At 37.9% G+C, this 20,361-nt stretch overlaps 1 protein-coding gene across 5 annotated transcripts in view; it reads left to right on the top strand.

Annotated features, from left to right (window-relative positions):
* KLHL2 (kelch like family member 2) overlaps positions 1 to 20,361 on the top strand; it is a 60,817-nt gene that overhangs the window by 2,526 nt on the left and 37,930 nt on the right. For all 5 annotated transcript variants that reach the window (XM_054823997.1, XM_054823996.1, XM_054823995.1 and 2 more), the window contains exons 2-4: positions 662 to 787; positions 4,764 to 4,870; positions 9,387 to 9,508. In XM_054823997.1, the coding sequence (XP_054679972.1) occupies positions 662 to 787; positions 4,764 to 4,870; positions 9,387 to 9,508 (355 nt within the window). The remainder of the gene's footprint in view (positions 1 to 661; positions 788 to 4,763; positions 4,871 to 9,386; positions 9,509 to 20,361) is intronic.

The following is a 20,361-nucleotide window of genomic DNA, read 5'->3' as shown; positions in this document are numbered from 1 at the left end:
GCTATTTTGAGTGGGGTTTTGAGAGTAAGAAAAATGAAGAGGTTGATCGCTTTTGCTTTTGAAAACATTGAGTGGATCTGCAAAACTACCCAGTTTTTCTCTTACGCACCTATGTCTCGTCCAGGCTTTCCATAGCAGTAGCATAATTACAGTAATCATGCAGTCTTCCTGTCAGAGATGAGCTGGGAGCTGCGTGAACCGGTAAGGGAGGTCCTGGTGGAAGGGCAGAGAGTGGCTCTCGTCTCGCAGGCAGTGAGGGCGTTGAGAGACCGGGGTGATGGATGCTGCGTTCTGCCATCGATCTGTACGGGCACCAGGCTAAAAGTTCCCAAACCTCTGCTTCTCCCCTCACTTCAGGGCTTATTGGAAATATTTTAGGGCATCATGTCTGTGTTTTCCTTAATGGAGATTATTGTTAGCCCCGAGTGCCTCTGTCAACCTCACTAGTGTTGGTCACCAACTTTTCGCTTCCTCAGGAATTCTACCTACTCCTCCACACTGTTGGTAATAGGGAAACCAAAATTACTTGGAGTAAAGAATAAGTTGAAGTGCAAATCTCCTCCTCTTCCTCTTCCCCCAGATGAAGGTGAAGAAAATAAGAGTGATAGAACTGGAGATTAGACAGAAGTATTAATTCTCTTTTTTTTTTCTTTCTTTCCAGATGTACCAAACTTTGCCATCAGAAGCCCTTGGATCTGAAAGATGATAACACTGAAATTCACTGTCCTGTTACAGTAAATCCATGGCACATGAAGAAAGCTTTTAAAGTTATGAATGAATTAAGAAGGTACTACTTCACTATATACATCTGCTTGGAGTCCATAATGCATTTTTACTTTTATTTGCATTTATTAGGTTAATAATAATAGTTTATTTATTAAGAACATGCCATTCCAGAAGTGTAGCTGACGAGAAGGATTCAATATACGATGAAGCGGTAGCTGAACGATAGTCATGTGACGATAGCTGTAATGTGTGCAGTATGTTTTTGCCCCTCATAGCTTAATCAAAACTAGGTTTATGAGACTTGATAAATACTTAGAAGCTTTATTTGAGGAGTTACAGCTACTGATCATGTCTTGTATGTAGTTGATCCTGGATGGATGAAGAGTGACTCTTTAGTTGAGCTCTTTGTATGCCCATTGTTGATTTTTGTGGTAGGCTGTGAACTGGAAAAAATTAATGTTTTCTAGTCTGGAGACACAGGTCACAGTCTAACAAATGTAAACTAACTGACAGTAAGCTTTCTTTTCTTACTTATCTTTTATTTGCCCCCTGGGAGAAATCGATGAACTCTGAAATCAAATGTTGAAAGTAACTTTTCTCAATATGGTAAGACGTTGAGTGATACTACCATCAATTTCAGCAAAGCTGGGAGACTGGTGCTGATGCTGTTCTTAGCACCCATATTGATTTACTTCCTACATATGAGTAGGTGAGATGATGTTGAAAACTGTGACAGCTGGTAATTAGAGCTCACAAATGAGCTCTGGTAATTAGGACTCACAACTATCACTGACAGTAATTCAGCTTTATAACTAACAGCAACAATGGAGAAATTAAATAAATAAAACACTTCTCTAGCATAGACAGTACTGGAGGATGTGAAAATCCTGTAGTCTGTGGTTATTTCCCACCTAAGATTAAAAACTGGAGAGACTTCACCTGAAAAAAAGACAGCAACTGATACCCTATTAAAGTATGCCTCTGCCTTTGATCTTTGCTATTCCATATGGGTAAATCTTTAATACTGTGGTCAGATCAATGTATTTATCTGGCTGTGACAGTTTGTACTGTACTGGGAGACTGGAGAAAATCATACGCTGACTGTAAATGACTTAAGTCCAGCTCAAAGACTTCCATAGTCTCAGGATAATGGGATAAGAACAGACTTTTTCTAGTATCTTAACAGCCTAGTTACCTTATGCTGGAAGGACTGATACTTGTTGCTTCACCTTACACCCTTGGCTTTTTCAAGGATCCCAGTAACCAGATTCAGTGTTTCAAGGAGTGTAATAGAGCCTGGCTAGAGCCAGTAGCCATGATTTCTTAAGGATAAGCAAGAGTTTAGATGAAGAAACAGTTTCCCAGAATGAATCTTACAACAGTTTCAGAAGTCAGAAACCTTACCTGCATTTTGTTGTGTGGCAAATAAAAGATATGTGGTCTTCCAGCAGAGTGCATTGCTGAAGGCTGTGGATTATTTTCAGATATACTTTAGTTTCCATGGTTACTTAAATTTGAATCGCTGTAGAAGCAATTTGAGCAATTTTGTCTTACATGTATAAATAGTTAAATTTGGAACAGGAGCAGTGCTGTGCAAACCTTAACTGTAGTTAAGAACTGTAGTTCTTATTTAATAAGGTAGTTAATGCAGCAGTGTTTACTGTTTAAGCTGAGAACAGCTTTTAAAATGGTAAGTGCTAATTAGATAAGATTATAAACATTAATATTTGCATTTATTTGAAATAAACGGAAATATTTTAGAAATGTTTCAGACTTCGTTATTCTAAACGAAGGCCTAATATTAATCAAGTAAATTAGAACTTTTATTTATTTTATTCTATTATTTAATAGAAGTACATTTTTAAAGTGGTTTCTATCTCAGTTCTATTAATTATTGTAGCACAAGCAGGTATTTGCCAGAGGTATACTCCCCAGAAAGTGGATAACTAGTGAAGAGATCATCTACCTAAGTATCTAAAATACATTGGTTTTGGAATGCTTAACTCAGTTTATATGACATTTTTGGCTGCTGTCAAGTTGCCTGGTTCTATTAGTTTATAAGAGGGTTCTTCTGTGCCTTCAAATCTTGACAAATTTGAGTAATTTTGTCCTTGGTAGTTTTTGTCATTTCATTACTCACCATCACCTCAACACTGAGTCAGATCATTAGGATAGCTAGTTAGTTCTTGACATATGAAGAAATTACCTTCTGATGCCTTCATTATAATTTGGGTTTATCACAATGGAATTTGACCTTACCTATATTTGTTAAAATCCTCATTCTTACAGCCAAAACTTTACCAAAATCTTTTGAAGATATGGGTAATGACCTTTCTCTGTATAAACCAATGAAGAATAACCTGCAAGCTGGTAAACAGTTATTCTTCTTAAATCTATACTTTTTTGCCCACCCCCTCCTTCTCATTTTCTCACTTCCTTTACCAAGATGGTATACCCCCCCCCCGGCTCTGTTCATCCAGTCGCTCTATACAAGCGAATTAGTACAATATTGCTTCAGAATGCAAGCTTTTCTAAAACAAATTGGTGTGCCCTCACAAAATGAAGGTGCTGAGTTGCTGTGGAAGCTGTAAGGTGCTTGCAGCAGAGTACACATAAGTTTGCTTGTTTATTTAGCTTCTCAGCTCTGTAGTAACGCAGAACATATTCATTCACCTAATGCAGTTCCAGACTAGAGATGTATCCGGACTACCTCTTAAGTTACTATGTCTATATATGCGCAATGTAGTTCTGCATTGGTGTAATTCTGTTGCTTCTGGCTTCGTTGTTATCCTTGGTATTTCTTTGCAGCTAAGTATAAAAATCTTCTTTTCCTGTTGTCAGGATAAGTGCAGGTGTCTGAAAAAGCTGGGTATCTGATGGCCTCTTATGTGCAGCTTTCTGTTTCAATTTTTGTATAATAAATGTAATGATTGTTTTCAAGCTCCTCTGAATTGCGTGTTTCATCTGGGTATGGTCATTACCTTATATTGTACATCTTTTTTGATAATAACCATATTGCAGGCTAAAATTAGGAGACTTAAATAGTTGCTGTAGGTATTGAGAGCTGAAAAGGGGGAAATATTCTAATGCTGGGATTGCAATGTGGCCCCAAAGGTTAGTTGTGGCCACAAGGCCAACCTTACTTGGGGCTGCGCTCAAAGAAATTGGATGATTGCAGAGGCTGAGATATAGTGGAGTTTTCTTTGGACTGAGGTGAATACCTGAGCAGTTTTTTTTATAATGAGTACACAGTGTGGTGTGTTTAATTGGAAGAGGTATATCCAATAGCTGTAAACTGCATTGGAAACACCTGTTTTAGGAATGATTATAAATGAGATGTTACTTTATTGCAACAGAAGAGGGAGGAAACGTATTACAGTTGCAAAGGACAAGAATGCAAATATATGTAATGAAGACAAAAAGTCAGGCAAGATATGAAGTTAACCATGATAAATTCTAAACTGGTCAGAGTGGAAAAAATAATTGCTATCGTGTGCATGGGCTGTGTATGAAAAATGCTTTATATTTACTGTTCTCAGTAAATATAGAGATGATTGAATAGTGATTTTGAACAATTAAGTAGGCATGAGCTCCCAGTGTAAAATGACACAGGCATCGCAATTGAAGTTTGGATTCTTTGTTATCTGTAAAGTCTTATTTCTTACCTCAATTTCTTAGCGTTTGTATATGTCACATTGTTTTTTCTATTATAGATATTCAAAGAGACCCAGACTGCCAGTGAGAACGTTTATAAATTGGGCTGATACAAATTTTGATTATTCAATGCAGAAAACTTCTGTGCAAGAAATCACAATTCAGTCGTTTGATTTTTAGAAACTTCTGTGTACCTAAGCACCATCTGTAATCTGACTGAATAATAGCCATGTGGTTGTGTAACGCATTTTAAAACAATGCTTCATCAACATGGTCTGCCTGCCTCTTTGGAGGTCATGGGAAGAGAAAATGTGTGTGATATTATATGCTTTTCTGTTGTAGTTCACTGATGTGAAATTACCTTCTCTGATATTTCTAAATAGTCAAAACTTGCTGTGTGATGTGACGATAGTAGCTGAAGACATGGAAATTGCAGCGCATAGAGTTGTGCTAGCCGCCTGCAGCCCCTACTTCCATGCCATGTTTACAGGTACCAAATGTTTCAATACTTACTATGTTCTAATCCAATCCAACTGTATAAAGCACAAAATTAAATGACTTTTGCTTTTTAGGATCTCATTTAATTTTTAGATAAGCCAAGAGGAACATTTGGGTTTCTTAATGAATTTTTTTTTTTTTGCAACCTTAAGGACATACTGGCAATTTATTCTTTGTTAGCATGATGAAAAGTCTCCATTTAAACAAATGCATATGTTAAGTAAGCTAGGAATAGTAGAGTTGTTATACCCTTTAAGACTCTAGTAATCTCACTTGTCCAAAAGAAGGTTAAAATAACTTTTGTGTGAATTTTGGAGTAAATTATGTCCTTTAACAACTGCTGCTGCTGTGTTCTTCAGACCCTGAGTACTCTAGGCTGTTAGTAGATACGAAAGCTTTCTGTGGCTTTGGCAGCCTGTAGCTGGAGTGCATGTTTCGGTATTTTTAGGGTAATTCTCCAGGACAGATGTACTCTGCATCGTTGCCACAATTTTTCTGTGCAGGCTTGATTCTGCCTCTGCTCGCTCCATGCTGGCCAAGTTACTGCTTTGCTGCTGCAACAGGAACGCTGAGGGCTTGTGAGGCTAAAATAGGTTCAGGTTCATAGGAGCCTCCAGCTGAATTCCTGTGCCATGGGTTTAATTCCATAATGGTTATAATTCACATTGAAATCACGTGGAATTCTGTGTCAAAGTGCGAATGCTACTAAATGCATGTTAAAACTAATTCCTGAAGTTTTGTCTGTTCCTTCTCAAATCTTGTGCGAGTTTGGTAGCTAATGTTGACTGTCTGAAATTAAAAGAATTCTCTGTGACGTATTGCTTCTGACCACCAGCTCAGGCAGGGATAGAAATGTGAATTTTGGCCTGCCAGTATACAAGCAAATTGGAGTGTTAATAACTTCAATTGTATGCACGTTGAAGATTGATAAAATTTGAAGTACTGTTGTGTCCTGGGGAAGTAGCTGATTATTGTCGATTTTTATATGCAAATATTTTGACACAACCAAAACTAGAAGTGGAATCACTACTAGCAACAGCAATGCTTTAAAGTTGTATGTAAAATCAAATATCTGTTCCTCTAGTAGTTCAAGTTTGCATTTGCAGTCAAGACAAACATTCCAGGTGACTGCTAACATTCTTTCTTAATTTTTCCTGCTTTCTTTAAAGTTAGAATGAAAGCAGCTGCTCCTACAGTTCCTTTTCATCACCTTAGTAACAGAGAAGCACAAGCCTCTTATATTAGTTCTGTATTAAAGATTAACTGTTGTTGACTGTCGCATTGAAAATATTCTTTACTCAGAGTGTAAGTTTTATATTATGCTTTCTGTGGCAGACGAGACATTTCTGCTTGGCCCGAGTGCCCTTTCTGTGGAGAAGTTTATGGCTCATTAGGAGCACCGGTGCAGCAGTGGCTGTGGCCACTCTCCAGATGGAATCACTCAAATCTTGGCCCTTTCCTTGCTTCAGTCCCTCTTAATTTTTTTTTTTTGCTTGTTTTACGTTTTTAAATGTAGGTCATCTTTGACCCCCAGTGGTGTGGGAAGTGTTTAACCTGTACATCTGTGGCAATGTTTGTGTAGTTGGTGAACCAAATTGGTGGGAGTTTAAACAGAATTCAGCTGTGGCTTCAGGATTTATCAACAGATTTTCTACTACTATCATAGGCTGCTTTCAGCAGGGTCCAGCTGTGGTGTTGGTGCACTTCAGTCATTCCCCACAGAAAAAATACTGAAGTTCATCATAATTGTGTCCGTGAACGCTGCAATTCACACTTCTCAGGTGGATTTGTTTTATCATCTAGTAATCTGCAAGTTCAAATAAGCAAGTTTGATCCCCTAACCAGTTACAACCAAATGGAAGAAAGTATCTCCATCCAGAATAAAACAGTGACTAAAAAGACAGTAAAAAATTTGCACTTTTATGCTTCAGGGTTACTTCTTGACTAGAAATTAGAAGCTTATATTTAGACACGTTTGCAGGTTACTTCCATCTTTCTCTGAATCATTAGGTACTGACTGCTATGCAGGCTGGGATATGGCAGCATTAACTGAGATCAAACCCTCTGCCTGGGGTTTTTTTCCTGTTTGCACTTGTAATGGTAGAAGTAGCCCTATGAATATGCAGAAAGAAAAAGTTACTGCCTTTTAAAGTTACAAAATTTAGTAAGTAAGTTAGTTACAATTACCCTGGGGGTGGGGGGAGAGTAGATATCTGGGACGGTGTTACTAGGAGTAAATTCTTCCTCTGTATACAGTGGAATTGTTTAGAAATATATATTGTGATCTGAATTAAATACACTTAAAAGTATAGAGCAAAAGATTACAAACATCAGTGAGGGGACACTTCAGTGGCCGTAGGACCTGGCTTGGAACAAGGGTGACCTGAGTTTAATTTTCTCTTCTGTGATGACAGTTACCCTTAGGGAATAAGCTGCTCTCTTCGATTCCATTTTTCATTTGTAAAATTCTGTTTTTAAAAAAAAAAAAAACAACCCTTCCCTTACATTACTTTGTGAGGAACCATATAAACTTTTTTTAGATGACCTTCTACTGCTTCTGCTTGGGAGGTTGAATCCGCTCAGTGCTTTCCCTTCCGTTCCCGATACGCTTTCCTGTCACTCACTGCTCTGGGGAGATACGGTGGTGCAACTTCCCAGTCATGAACCAAGCTCTTCAGCAAGTTGAACGCTAGACTGAGACTGCCTGGTGAATGAATCTATGGTTTCATTTCCTACATATGATCTGTCAAACAAGCCTGGATCACAAGAGTACTCACCGATCTAGAATCGTAGTAAGACTGCTTGTCCGTTTAGTGTGAAAGGTAGAAGCAAGTCTTTGGTTTTGGCTTTTGGTTGCCTTTTTTTTTTTTTAATATTCTGGGCTCAGAAAAGGTGCCTATCTGTGGCTCTAGAAGCCTTGACACAAAAATCTGAAAACCTAATGTGCTTGCAGAATATCAAACTCTGCTCTCCCACACACACAATTTTCCCCAAGGACCACCTCCACAGCAGCTTGCATAATAAATAACTTGCAGCATACACGCTCTGAAGATCAATGGGTTTAATCTGTGACAAACGAAGTAGAAACTTGCAATACAGGGCCCTGCAGAGAACACGCTGCAATCATCCTTCAAATGTTTCAGAAGAGCAGGTGAAAAGAGAGAGTTCTGCAGGGAATGGATTTCGCTGTTCTTGATGTCATTCCTCATCAGTGTTTTCTAGAACACTGGCAACCTGTGCTGCCATGAAGTAGTAGTACGTTGTTGTAGATGGTCTTCTGCACTTCCTGCCACTTAAAGGGTTGATTTAAAATGCCATTCCTTACCCTTCAGCTCAAAACAAGCCATGAATAATGGTAACAAATTTCTCAGTGATGATCCCTTTGCCAAAAGCACTGGGGAAAATGCATTGTTTGGCACCAACCGCAGAGAGCACAGGGTAACAAACAATGAAAATGCATATGTCTGTGTTAGGGAAATACCAGCAATGATCAGCAGCATCTTGTTCACTTCCCCATCCTGTCTGCTTCTGTTGTTGTATCCATTAAATTTGTTACCTCATAAATACCCTTATCTCTAGATGCCTAGGGGAAAGAAAGAAGAATGCATCCAATATAGAAGAATAAGAAATTGATGTATCCAGAGGCTGGGATGTATTCCTCCAAAGTCAAAGTTTATATATCTGCCAACATAACCGGTGTACTTCATGTTTTGTTTCCCAGTGCAAGTCAATGCAAAAAGGGTTAAAGGTTTGAGATGACCAGATGTGGGGTTGGTAGTCCTGGAGAAGGTTGTAATCATTACTTACAAATGTATCTTTGGGCAATTATTTCAGATATAAGCAAAATGTTGCATTTTGAGAAACATTGTATTTTAGAAGGCAGAAGCTATTTTTCAGGCCTTGCTATGAAGATCAGTTGTGGCATGTGGCCAGTATGTCAGCCTCCACAAAATGAGATCCAACAAGTTTTCCCTTACTTACTGTTTTATCTTAGCTTGAGTTTTAACTGTTAAATCAGATCTGTAACAGAGTTGAAATTGCTAAGGGAATAATAAGTAGGCAAACAAAGAAATAAGTATGTTACTTCTTCTGTGGGGATATAATTTTTCTTATTTAAATAAAATGAGTCCAGACTGCATTTGGTATGCTCCTTCGATTAAGAAGTTAATAAAGCTACAGTATTTTAATAGCTTGCTTTGCCAGCAAAATGTTTTTGTATGCATTTGAAGAGTCTTATTTAGGTCTGATAACAATATTTTCCTGATGCCGTACACTGGAGAAAATAGGTCACCTGCAGTAAAAGTATTAACCCAGGTAGCATTCACATGATGGTAACAACAAAGTCCTCCCTTCTCATTGGAGGGAGGAAGGAAAGAAATTGAATTATTATTATTAAAGTTGTCTTACTGTCACAACTGATCATACACAAAAAGTTCTGCCATTATTAAACTTCTACATTTGTGCTGTATTTCTATCTAATTTACTTGACTAATAAACTGTATTTGTAGGTGAGATGAGTGAAAGCCGAGCAAAGAGAGTTCGAATAAAGGAAGTCGATGGCTGGACTCTAAGGATGCTTATTGATTATATTTACACTGCTGAAATTCAAGTTACAGAAGAAAATGTGCAGGTAAGAGTGAAAATATTTCCTGCAACAAAAGAGATGTTATGTGCAGAGTCATTTATTTTGTCAGTGTGGTTCAACTCTGACGTGGGAAATCTCATCTGCAAACTGGAATTTTTTCAGACCTTGTGCTTACAAAGCAAGTAGTCATGCTGTTTAAATTCTGGGTCAAATTCAAAGACTAATGAAGTAAACGAAGAGTCAGTTGACTTTAATGGGCTTTGCAACCAAGCCTTATGTAATACAATAAAATAGATGGTCTACTCTGCCTAAATTAATGCTGTCGGTCATCTCTGTACCACCCCCTCTCTGAGTGCACCCCCTTACTTTAGTGCAATTTACATAAACAAAGTAGATTTGCTCCTAAATGTGAAACCATGTTCTCCAATTCAGCTGTTCTGTTTGTTTTAATATATTTTTTTCTGCTAGTCTACAGAATAAAGTGTTTTCTCCTGCTCAGTGTCTGTACCTTGCCAGTAGCTTGTTGTGCAGAAATTTATAGCTACTACTGTTTTTTTTTTAATCAACCAATATCTAGCATGAAGGTTTTGCCCATCCCACACAGAGCTAATCAGTTTTTCTAAGTGGCTGTACCTTGAGCTGAAACTTCGATTAGAATAAAACAAACACAAGCTTAGAAATCATAGTTTCCTGCCCTTAACATTTTTTAACCACAAGTCCTGAAAATGGACAGAGTGGACTTTCACTGTCTTTTGAGATTTGGCATAGATGTTTCATAAGTTTAAAACTAGTTGCATAACAGATGATATATTTAATTCTCATATTTTTTTTTCTTGCTCCTATGCCTTGTTTCTGCTCTTGCCCAATGCCAGGCTACTAGCAGTTATTTTGCTCCTTTTACAGGGGACAAAATCATGTTGCTGTATTTGGCATTGAAAGCTTCTGTTGCGATTGTGTATTCTGAAATGATTCGCTTTTATCTGGCATTAGGCTGAAATGAATAGCTTTTTATTGGCTGCCGAATCTGATGGGGTCACTGCTTGCTTTAGCTATGCTTGATTGAACGCCTAGAAATGAGAAATATTACCAACATGAAACAAATTATCCTACTGCTAAACAGTCCATATCTTAGATCATACCATGTCTTTTAATTCTGCAAGATTAATTTCTTGTCACCTACTTCTTAAGGAATTGTTTACTTTTGGTCCGATGATGGGTGTACGTAGTGAAAAAACTGTTTGAGATTATGTTGTATCTTGCCAATCTGGTGGTTGCACAAATCTGTATCACTGTGGAAGACCTTGGGCAAAATCCAGAGGTGTCAGAGATTCCCGAATAGACCTTCTTGCTTTATCATGTTGATTTTTCGTCCTTAAAACAGAATATTTTGTCTTGCTGACACACCTTAATAACCTTAAGCTTGTACTTCTGATCCGTAATATCAGACTGGATTTAACAGGCAGCCAGCCTACTGTGTTTTGCCTGTAGGTGCTGCCCAGGAGGATGCATTTTAGCCCATCGTTGGCAAGGCTGACTCTTCTATGTTTATGGGGAGGAAGTCAGTGTTAAGTTTCTTCCTCATACAGGACTCATTAAAGGCCAGAAATCTCCAGGTCTAAAGCTCCTGAGGCTGATAGGGCTTTCATTTTCACAGCTCCAGATTATGTCTGAAGATAGATCTGATGATGTTGGGGATGGTAATATAAATAATGTGGCCTGGTGAGTGATATTACAAGTTTGTGGTTATTTGACTACTGAGAAGACAGTCAAGCTTTTAAGTGGATTTTGATTTGTTGCGATATAGTTGCACTTTAATGTTGATACTGAATATACTTGTGATATGACTGGGCATGAATGTAAAGCTGATCTTAGTTTGTTGCTTTCATCCTGTTCGCATTATTACTAGTACATATGTAGGGTTTATTTGCATTATGGCAGAACCAAACACTATGGATAAACCCAAATATATTGATGCAAGTCCTTTTACTTAACTTTGAAAGCCAAGGTGGGAAAATTGTTATTGTGAATTTCTGGAAACTTAGAAACCTAACACAGACTGTTGGGCCTTAGTTAAAAGTGTATTCTCTCCATAAATGTGTTGCATGCTTTTGAGATGAATTCTAGCTCTCAATTTCTTGTCTGTATGACAGCAATAAGAGTTGCTAGAAGGTATTGTGAAATTTTGGTAATGGTTAAGAATTTATCTTGTAGGAATGCAGAACCATGAAAACTGAAGATGTTGTGTAATGTCTCAACCTTTTTTAATATTTGGGCTAATGTGCTAATCTGGAGCTTCAGCTTCTGGGTAGCTGGTTATGATTCTTACTCTGATACCGTTCATGGGATTTCAAGTGCATTATTCTGTTTCTTCAGGTTATACATAGTAAGAATAGGTATGGAATTAATTTCTAATATGTGGTACAATGTTTGAAAAGGGTGTGAGTGCTTTATGTTTAAATAACGTAGAACTGCCAAGTACTCTTTGATATTAACATAGCTATATTGTATATTTATGGAAACTAATTATAAATGAATACTTAATGGTATAGCCAAGCTCACTGGTCTCTACTATGAGCTTCTTTCATTAGTATCTTACTTGATCTAGACGTGGACGGGAGTTTCCTTCCTTACCGTGCCTTTGCAACTTCTGAGTAAGAGCTGGTCATTTCTGCTCCCCACTGTCATGTTCTCACTTCTATGGTTTTGGGCAAGGAGGGGGGAGGTGTAGAAATCAGGTGTAATCAATTATTGAGGAGAAATAAATTCATTTATTGCATAACCTATCAACACGGGAGGCCCTCAGGACCGGTTGTTATCACTACATTAGTTAAATACACAAGAACATTTGTTCTTTTCTTCATTTCTTGGTTCAGTAGGTTCCCCCTAACTCCCCAACTGTAAGACAGCTGGTATATGAATGTGTACATTCTTGGGTTTCTTCTAGCATTTTTTCTTTCATTTAGAATGAGTTATTTTATCATTCATCTCTAATGGCACTCACTTCGCATAATGCTATACCAGTGTTTCTGTTGTATTTATGTATTATGTCACGTTTTCCTATGTTCTCAACTCTGTTCTTCCTTTTTTTTAGCAATGAAATTAAATGTCAGACTTAATGCAATATCACGTTTTCCATGTTTTAAGAAGGGAACATCAAAGTTAATGTTTTCAAAAGGCAAATCAACTTTCTTGCACATCAAATTTTTCAATTTCCATATAGGTATTAACTACACGCAGTGCACAATGTGGGAGAGTTAGTTACTATAAGCAGCTCATGCGTGAGTAACTCTCCCACACTATGCGTATGCATTTCAGCACGTATTTAGTCACCCATATACCTGGCGCATTCACTGAGCACAAATATATCGGAGAAGAAATTCCCGCAGTTGTTTGCGGACTGTGGATTTGTTACGGGCTTTAGAGGTCAGCCTGCTACAGGGTGAGTGGGATGTGATTGGTGTAAACATGGGATAAAGTTGGCTGTGTTCCTTTCTGATTCCCTGCTACAGTTCTCTGTTCCTGTAGTTGTGCTGATACAACAGTTTGCTGGACTGCTTTATAAACCAGATCACTGAACTTCTATTAAAAAACCAAACAACACAACACTCCTTCCCCCCCCCCCAGCTTCCCCTAGCGTTTCTGGTTCTGGGGGTTTTTGTTTGGTTGGTTTTGGGTTTTTTGGTTTTGGGTTTTTTGGGGTTTTTTTGAGTTATTCTTAACTTGGATCTCTTCAAGGATCTGTTTTGTAACATGGCCCTGCTGGTTGTTGGTTGTTGTGTTCACACAATGCTTTGGGTTAGTCTATAAAAGTGTGGGAACATACACCTCTGTTGGGACTGGACTAGCTTGAAAATGAACAGATGCCCCACACCAAAACCCAGAGAAGTCCCATGGCTTATGAAAACAGACGTGTGCTTTTCAAGATGGTCAGCTTCTGAATTTTGTTCGTGGCATGACCCACGTAGGCAGGACTGAGGGTATGTTAAAGAAGCACAAAGGAAGGAAGAATGGGAGGTTACATGGAATACCATAAAAGATAATGGCTATTGAACTCTGTAAAGTGAAACAGTGACTAAATGTATCTGGTCTTGGCAGAGCATATTTAATGTAACAGTGGAAACTTTGTAACAATCCTTATGTAGTTTGTCCCAGTTGCTTTAATAGTTTTTCTGGTTAAAAAGATAGTATCAGACTAAGTCTTCTTTGGTCTGTACTACACCAGTTTCTGGTACTTCCTTCTGCTGTCTTGTAAAGCAACTTGTTGCTACTTTTGCTGTAACAGTCTTATGTGTTGAAAGACTGTTCTCATTCATACGATTTAATGTTTTTCTTTAGACTGAACATCCTAGACTTTTCTTTGGAGGCAATGCTTTTTAAATCTTTTACCATTCTTCTTGCTTGTCTAGACTCTTTCCATTTCACCTATATCTACATTTTTAACATGTGATGGCCAAAATTGGACCCAGTAGTCCACTGGGGCCTTGTTAATGCAAACTAGAGTGAAATTATTATCCTGTGAGTAAAATGCAAGGCCTGTTTCTTTATGTCATTGGGTGGGATCTCTTTTCCAGTAACGTATTGATTCTAGCAGTCAGTTTCTCTTTATGCCAGTGGAGAGAGAGAGAATGAGAACATGAAAGTGATCATCATGCAGTCAGAGAAGAAAGTTGTGGCTACCTCTTAATTTTGGTAAATGCCAATTTGAGTGATTTGTTGTTGTAAGTATTTATGCTTCTAAGCATAATACTTCTAATAAACCAAAACCAGCAGAAATTGTCTGTGTCTTTTAGTAGTGGAGTGTCTTTCAATAAGCTTAAGTGGGCAAGACTTCAGTTTCACAGCAGGAACTGTCTGTTATGAACAGGTGCCAATTTGCAAGTCTGTTTTCAGAGTACAGCCACATGTCGAAACTGGTTTCAATCATAGATGTAAAGAAATTAATTATTTTCATTTTGGTGAAATGTTTAATTATCTTTTTAAACTTGTCAAGAACAGAAAAGTATGGCCTACTGAAAATCTTGTAAACTTACATCTGATTTGGGGGTGGGAGGGCAGGGGAGGAGAAGAAAGATGTGTACAAGTAATTTTAAAAATGTTTGAAAGAAATACGTAGAATATCTTTTGAAGACACTTACACAGAATAGAATGCAGAAGAATGAGTAATTCACATTTGTTTCTGTTGAGGACGACAAAAAAAACCCCCAACAAACCACCAAGGAGTAGATATTAGTTCCAATAAAATGCAGTAAAAAATATGTGCCGAGCAGTAACATGAGGTCCGTGTAAACATAGGGTTGTCTTTAACCACACCTAATGTAAAGGCAAAAATAAAATTCCATGCAGCATGTAACATTCCTCATTGTTCTTCTGAGCACTAGGATAAGCTCAGATCAAAACATTCAGAAAAAATTGTTGTCTTAGATTTGGAAGTGGTCTGCTATGATGCATCGCGTGCAGTTTAATGTGGGTGTGGGACATGTGAAATGATTTCTGTTTAGGGGCTAACAATTTTTTTCTGAAACTGTTGTATTACCAGAATATCAGATTTGGTAATGAAGTTGTTTTTTTCCTCATGCCTGTGTCTCATGATGGTTTCAGATTCCCCCCTTCAGTACCCTCTCCGCTAAGAGACGAGTACACCAGTTTATGGGACTTTAATTAAAAACGAGGTTAAGGATCATGATGGAATTACCAGTTTAATGACTTACTACTGCACATCAGCTGAATAACAACAGCTGTTTGTGTGTGCTTTTAGCTTGAAGAAATATAAAATGACTTAGTATAAGCCAGTTTAAGATCCATCGCTTTACTTAGTATTTACCACAGTCTTTGAGCACTTACATGATCAAATTAGTATAGCTTAAATTCCAGTAATCTTCAGAGCCATACTGTCTCTTTGTGTCTGAGCTGAGAGTCAAAATACTCCTAGGAATATTTTGATGCTTGTCAAGCTTTATCCTCGAAAGAAATATTTTGTGCATATGAACTGGTGACTAAACTAACAGTCTCTATAAGAGTTAGCAACACCGTGATGTGTAAAGAGCATAAAGCATGGGGTGGGTTTTGGGGTTTGTTTTTTTTTTTTTTTTTTTAAACAGTGTAATTTTAGGTACCTTACTTGGAATGTTTTTCAAGAGTTTCTGAAGCCTACCAATAAATTATACCTTTGAACACTAAAGAGCATCTCTTGCCATTTTGGATCAAAAGATGCTCCTTACCCTTCCAAGGGGTATATTCACTTTTCTTTATGAACGTAGGAAATTTTCTGGTTTAAATGGGGTAGTTTTTCCCTTTTTAGAACCAAAGGCTGACTGTCCTTTACAAAGGTGTGATTTGGCATGGTAAGAGGAGAGAGTTCATTTCAGTACTTTAACAGAGACGTGCATTCCGTGTCCTGGAAGTATGCCTGCTGCTGTGTAAGTGGGTGGCAGAGATAAAAGAAATATTTATTCAACTGAACTGAATGCTGTGAAGCTTTCACTGAATCTTATCATACAGTAGGTTCTGTTTTAAACATAACATTACATATATATATACATTTTATATATATAAAACTGCTTTGAGACAAAGTAATGCTGAAATTGCTTCCACAGGAATTTCCTTGATTTAGGAATCTAAAAAGGGTAGGAAGGGAATAAGTTTGATCTTGATGCATTGGCATCTCTAGCCACCTCTTCTTTAAGGACTTTTTGATAATCAGGGAAAGTGAAACAGCTTAAGAGAAAGTATATCTTGAAAAGAAGGAGTGCTAGGTAGGCTGGATCTAGGCAATTACAGCCCTAGTGGTCATGATTAACACTTTGCATGTCACCAAGAGACCAACAGGTAATTAATATAGGTCCAGTACCTCCCCAGTTGTGCACTCTACTGAAATGCAGGGCTCCTTAAGAAGAGTTTATCCTGAATTAACAGCAGCTGCTGAATGGTTTCAAATAGACTATTTTATATGCTAGACAGTGCAGTTTGGTGTTGACAGTAAGGGTAACGATAGCAATTTCCCTGGCTAGAAGCAGTCACAATCTACTAGCAGATGCAGGTAACTTGATAAAACTATTATTGCTGTACCACAGGTTAAGTTTGGGTAGCCATTAAGTTTGCAAGCTGGTTGTTGATAAGGGACTTTTGTTTACTTTAATTTACGTCTATTTACTGACCAAAATTGCCTGGTGACAGCATGTAAAAATTATTCTTCAGAGAATACTTTCCACTGAAGTCTTCACTATATTATGTATTAATTGAATACAAGTTTTGAGTTCCTAGATCTGTGTTTCAAGCCAGTGGGTTTTCCCCCACTCTACACCTATCCTCTTGTATCTCCACAGTACCTGGACAGCTACTTCTCACAACTTTTTCATTTTGGTTTAGCTTCCAAAGTCTTTCTAGCAATAAATGGCTGCTTGCATGTTTGGTGCTGGAGACAGAATCTCGGGCCATGTGAGTATCCTTCTGAGCTGGTTTCTTGCTAAACTCTCCATGCTCCTAAAGAATCATAGGATAGAATCATAGAATACCAGGTTGGAAGGGACCTCAAAGATCATCTGGTCCAGCCTTTCCTGGCAAAAGCTCTGTCTAAACAAAAGCACGGTCTAGACAAGATGGCCCAGCATCCCATCCAGCTGAATCTTAAGTGTCCAATGTTGGGGAATCCACCACTTCCCTGTGGAGATTATTCCAATGGCTGATTGTTCTCACTGGGAAAAATTTTCCTTGTGTCCAGTTGGAATCTCACCAGGATTAACTTGTACCCATTGCCCCTCATCTTTTCCATGTGACTCCTTGTGAAAAGGGAGTCTCCATCTTCTGTGTAGCCACCCTTTAAGTACTGGAACATGGTGACGAGGTCTCCGCTAAGCCTTCTTTTCTCAAGGCAGAACAAACCCAGTTCTCTCAGCCTTTCCTCATATGGCAGGCTTCCTGGTCCTTTGATCATGAAATTAGGTCAGGTAATACCAATGCTATTGAATATAACCGAGATGATACTTTTTTTTTTTACCTTCTAGAGAACACTTTAGTTTCAGGGAATGAGTTTAAATTGTTTCTTTTACTGCCCCTAAAAAAGTGGAGCAATATTGCACTGAGTTCTCTGTCAATAGCTGCAGTAGATTTAAATTTTTTTTTTAAATGAAAATAGCTCTGACTTTACATTAAAGTTTATAAATATCATCGACAGCATCTTTTGAGTTGAAATCTGTGAATTTGTATTTCCTGTGGCTTAAATTTAACTTGCCAGAAACTCTTAGCAAAGTATCCTGGTACAGCACACAGGTTTTTAGACGGTGTTAGGCCAAAGCTTCATTAAAACTGTACAGCTATCTTTCAAGCTGTTCATCTAGTTTTATTTTTCTGAGCTGATACTGAATTCTGATACTCAATCTCCTGTAAGCTTAACATTTTGGACAGATTTGGCTGACGACAATCGATACAGTTGCTCAAAAATAGATTTTTCTCTCCATATAATGTTAAATAACATGAAATGTTAAATTGTCATACTGCCTAATTTCTCAGCACCATTCAAACAAAAGTGGTCTTTGCACTGTGTCCTGATGCCTCAGATGGGCACAAATAAAATCTTGTTTTGATGTTTTGACCTGTTAAGACTTGTTAATCACCTTGCATGCCACAACAGCTTGTCGTACCTGCCTCTGCACCAAGTACCTGTGTCTCAATCTTTTTTAGCTGAAGGGCCAAGTGTTAAACCATATATCTGGGCTTTTTTCTTACTTCTGTGAGTTTCCATAGGTAGAGCATTATTTATCAAGATATGACTTTTACAGATGAGGTACAGGTACATCATTTCTCATCAGGTAAAAGCAGGTTATGCAGTAACAGACTCAATTGCCAGCCGCATTAATTTTTAGATGAAATACAGTTGTCAAAAGTGAGTAACTAACACTGTTGTCTGTAACTGCTGCTTTAAGTATTGCACCATGCACTTAGAATCAGGGCTAAAATTCAGGAGTGCCAATACAAACTGTTTCTCCTCTATCTTAAGAGCGCTGAGGCATTTGAAGACTGTGTGATGCATCCCAGTGTGCAGAGCCATGCAGCTTTGCTGGTGATTCTCTGCACTGTGATTCACAGCTTATGCCCTTGTGAAGAACGCTTTTGGGACAGAGGAAGGTTGAAAGACAGCTGTATATGTAGAGATCTTAAGGACAGAGGGCATCTTGAGTGATGCTTTCAACTTTCTAATTGATGTGACAGCTTTCATGTTCCTTTAATGATATTTTATGTGATAATTCTTGTAAAATATTTGCGGACAGCCCCCCATCCACCCTTCAATATGTGATGAGTAAGGTGCTACTTATTGAACCCTGAGGTGACAGGTTACAGTCCTGCTTGGTTCCACATCTTCCACCAGTGGGTGTTTGCTGGACTTGGCTTGATCTTGAAACCTAGAAACCTTTCTTACACTGTCCACCATCATACTTCGGCTTAGCATCACTTTTTATACTTCCTTCATGGAGACCTACAACCTCCTGTCCATACAGTGGTGTGGGTTTTTTTCTTTTTTTTCTTTGCTAGTAGGTTTCAAGCAACTGTACTAATTCTTGAAAGCATTTTTCTTTACAAAAAGTGTTTTATGTAATAGAGCTATTGAGTGCCAAAAGCTATCAGTGGTTGGTGATCTTATTTCTCTGACACGGATATTATTACAGGTTTAGGAGGACATTGAGTTCTTTATTGGATCATCTCAGAGCTGTAAAAATAAACAAGCTTTTGGTCTTTCTGCTTGTCTCCATCATGGCTACTAAATTCTGGAAGTTCTTGCAAATTCTGAGGTCATATCCAGAGTCATTAAATTTTAAATGTTTTCTAAAACTGCCTCATCGTAATGACTTAATGATTAAAACCAAATTAAAAAACATCAGTTAATCCTGATATATGTTGAAACCACTCTTTATATGATAATCCAAACTTTCACTTCTTTTATGCCACCACAGTTTTAATAAGATTAAGGGCTTGCTGACACTGCAGAGAGGTACTTAAATCCAAGCTGACATGAGTTTCATTACAAACCCTACTCGTAGAAACACGTTTAAGTCTTACTGGGCAGGAATTTAGTGTTAGACTAAACAGCCTTATACTGTTTGACTGTGTGCTGAAAGAGTAGCAGTGAAGTACCGCTGTGTTTTGCTATTGTACATATTTTGTACATTAGGCCTCAAGCAACCATCTGGTTACCTCTTTTGACCCTCCCCCCCCTTTTTTTTTTATTTGTGACAACAACTTTGAGGATTTTAATAACATGAGGGCACAACTAATATTTGGCTTAGCTGGAGGAGAGGCAGTGGCACACTTCTTGAATTTATATGCACCGTAAGACATGTCAGGCAACAGTAAATGATCTAATTTTTCCAGTGAAATAATCCTACTATGCATTCTTCATTTGCTTATACATGCCTGCCTGTCAGGAGAGCGAGTGTAGGAGGGAAGGGAAGAGTGTGATCTTTCTACAGGCAAATTTTATTACCAATACAAGCTTCATTAATTTGCACTTTAAATGAGTAAGTTCCACATAAAAGAGCTGCTGACCAAAACACTAAGCATACAATTTTGTGGGGAAACTTAAAATTTTGCTGTCAGTTTTTAAATGTGTATTGAGTAGCATGTATTTTTTTCCTACATATATACTTTTTTTTCCATAGCATATCTTTTATGACTTTAGCTATTATGTATGTGCAAAGTAGAAACTGCCTGGGTTTTGGGGTGCAATATTATGTTCACTGCAGAGTAGTTATGGTTACTATATTGTTGCTCCCCTTTCTATGTTTCTTTTTCTTAAGACTGAAAAACTGGGGGTTTTGTTTCGGTTGAAGGTATATTCTAGAACCTCACACCTGGCTGCCCTACTAAAAAAAAATTCTTTTTCTAATTTGGCTTACTTGGTGACATGA

Source organism: Grus americana, chromosome 4 (assembly GCF_028858705.1).
Source record: "Grus americana isolate bGruAme1 chromosome 4, bGruAme1.mat, whole genome shotgun sequence".
NCBI lineage: Eukaryota > Metazoa > Chordata > Aves > Gruiformes > Gruidae > Grus > Grus americana.
Note: the sequence above shows the minus strand (reverse complement) of the source record. Positions and strands in the feature narration are given on the sequence as shown.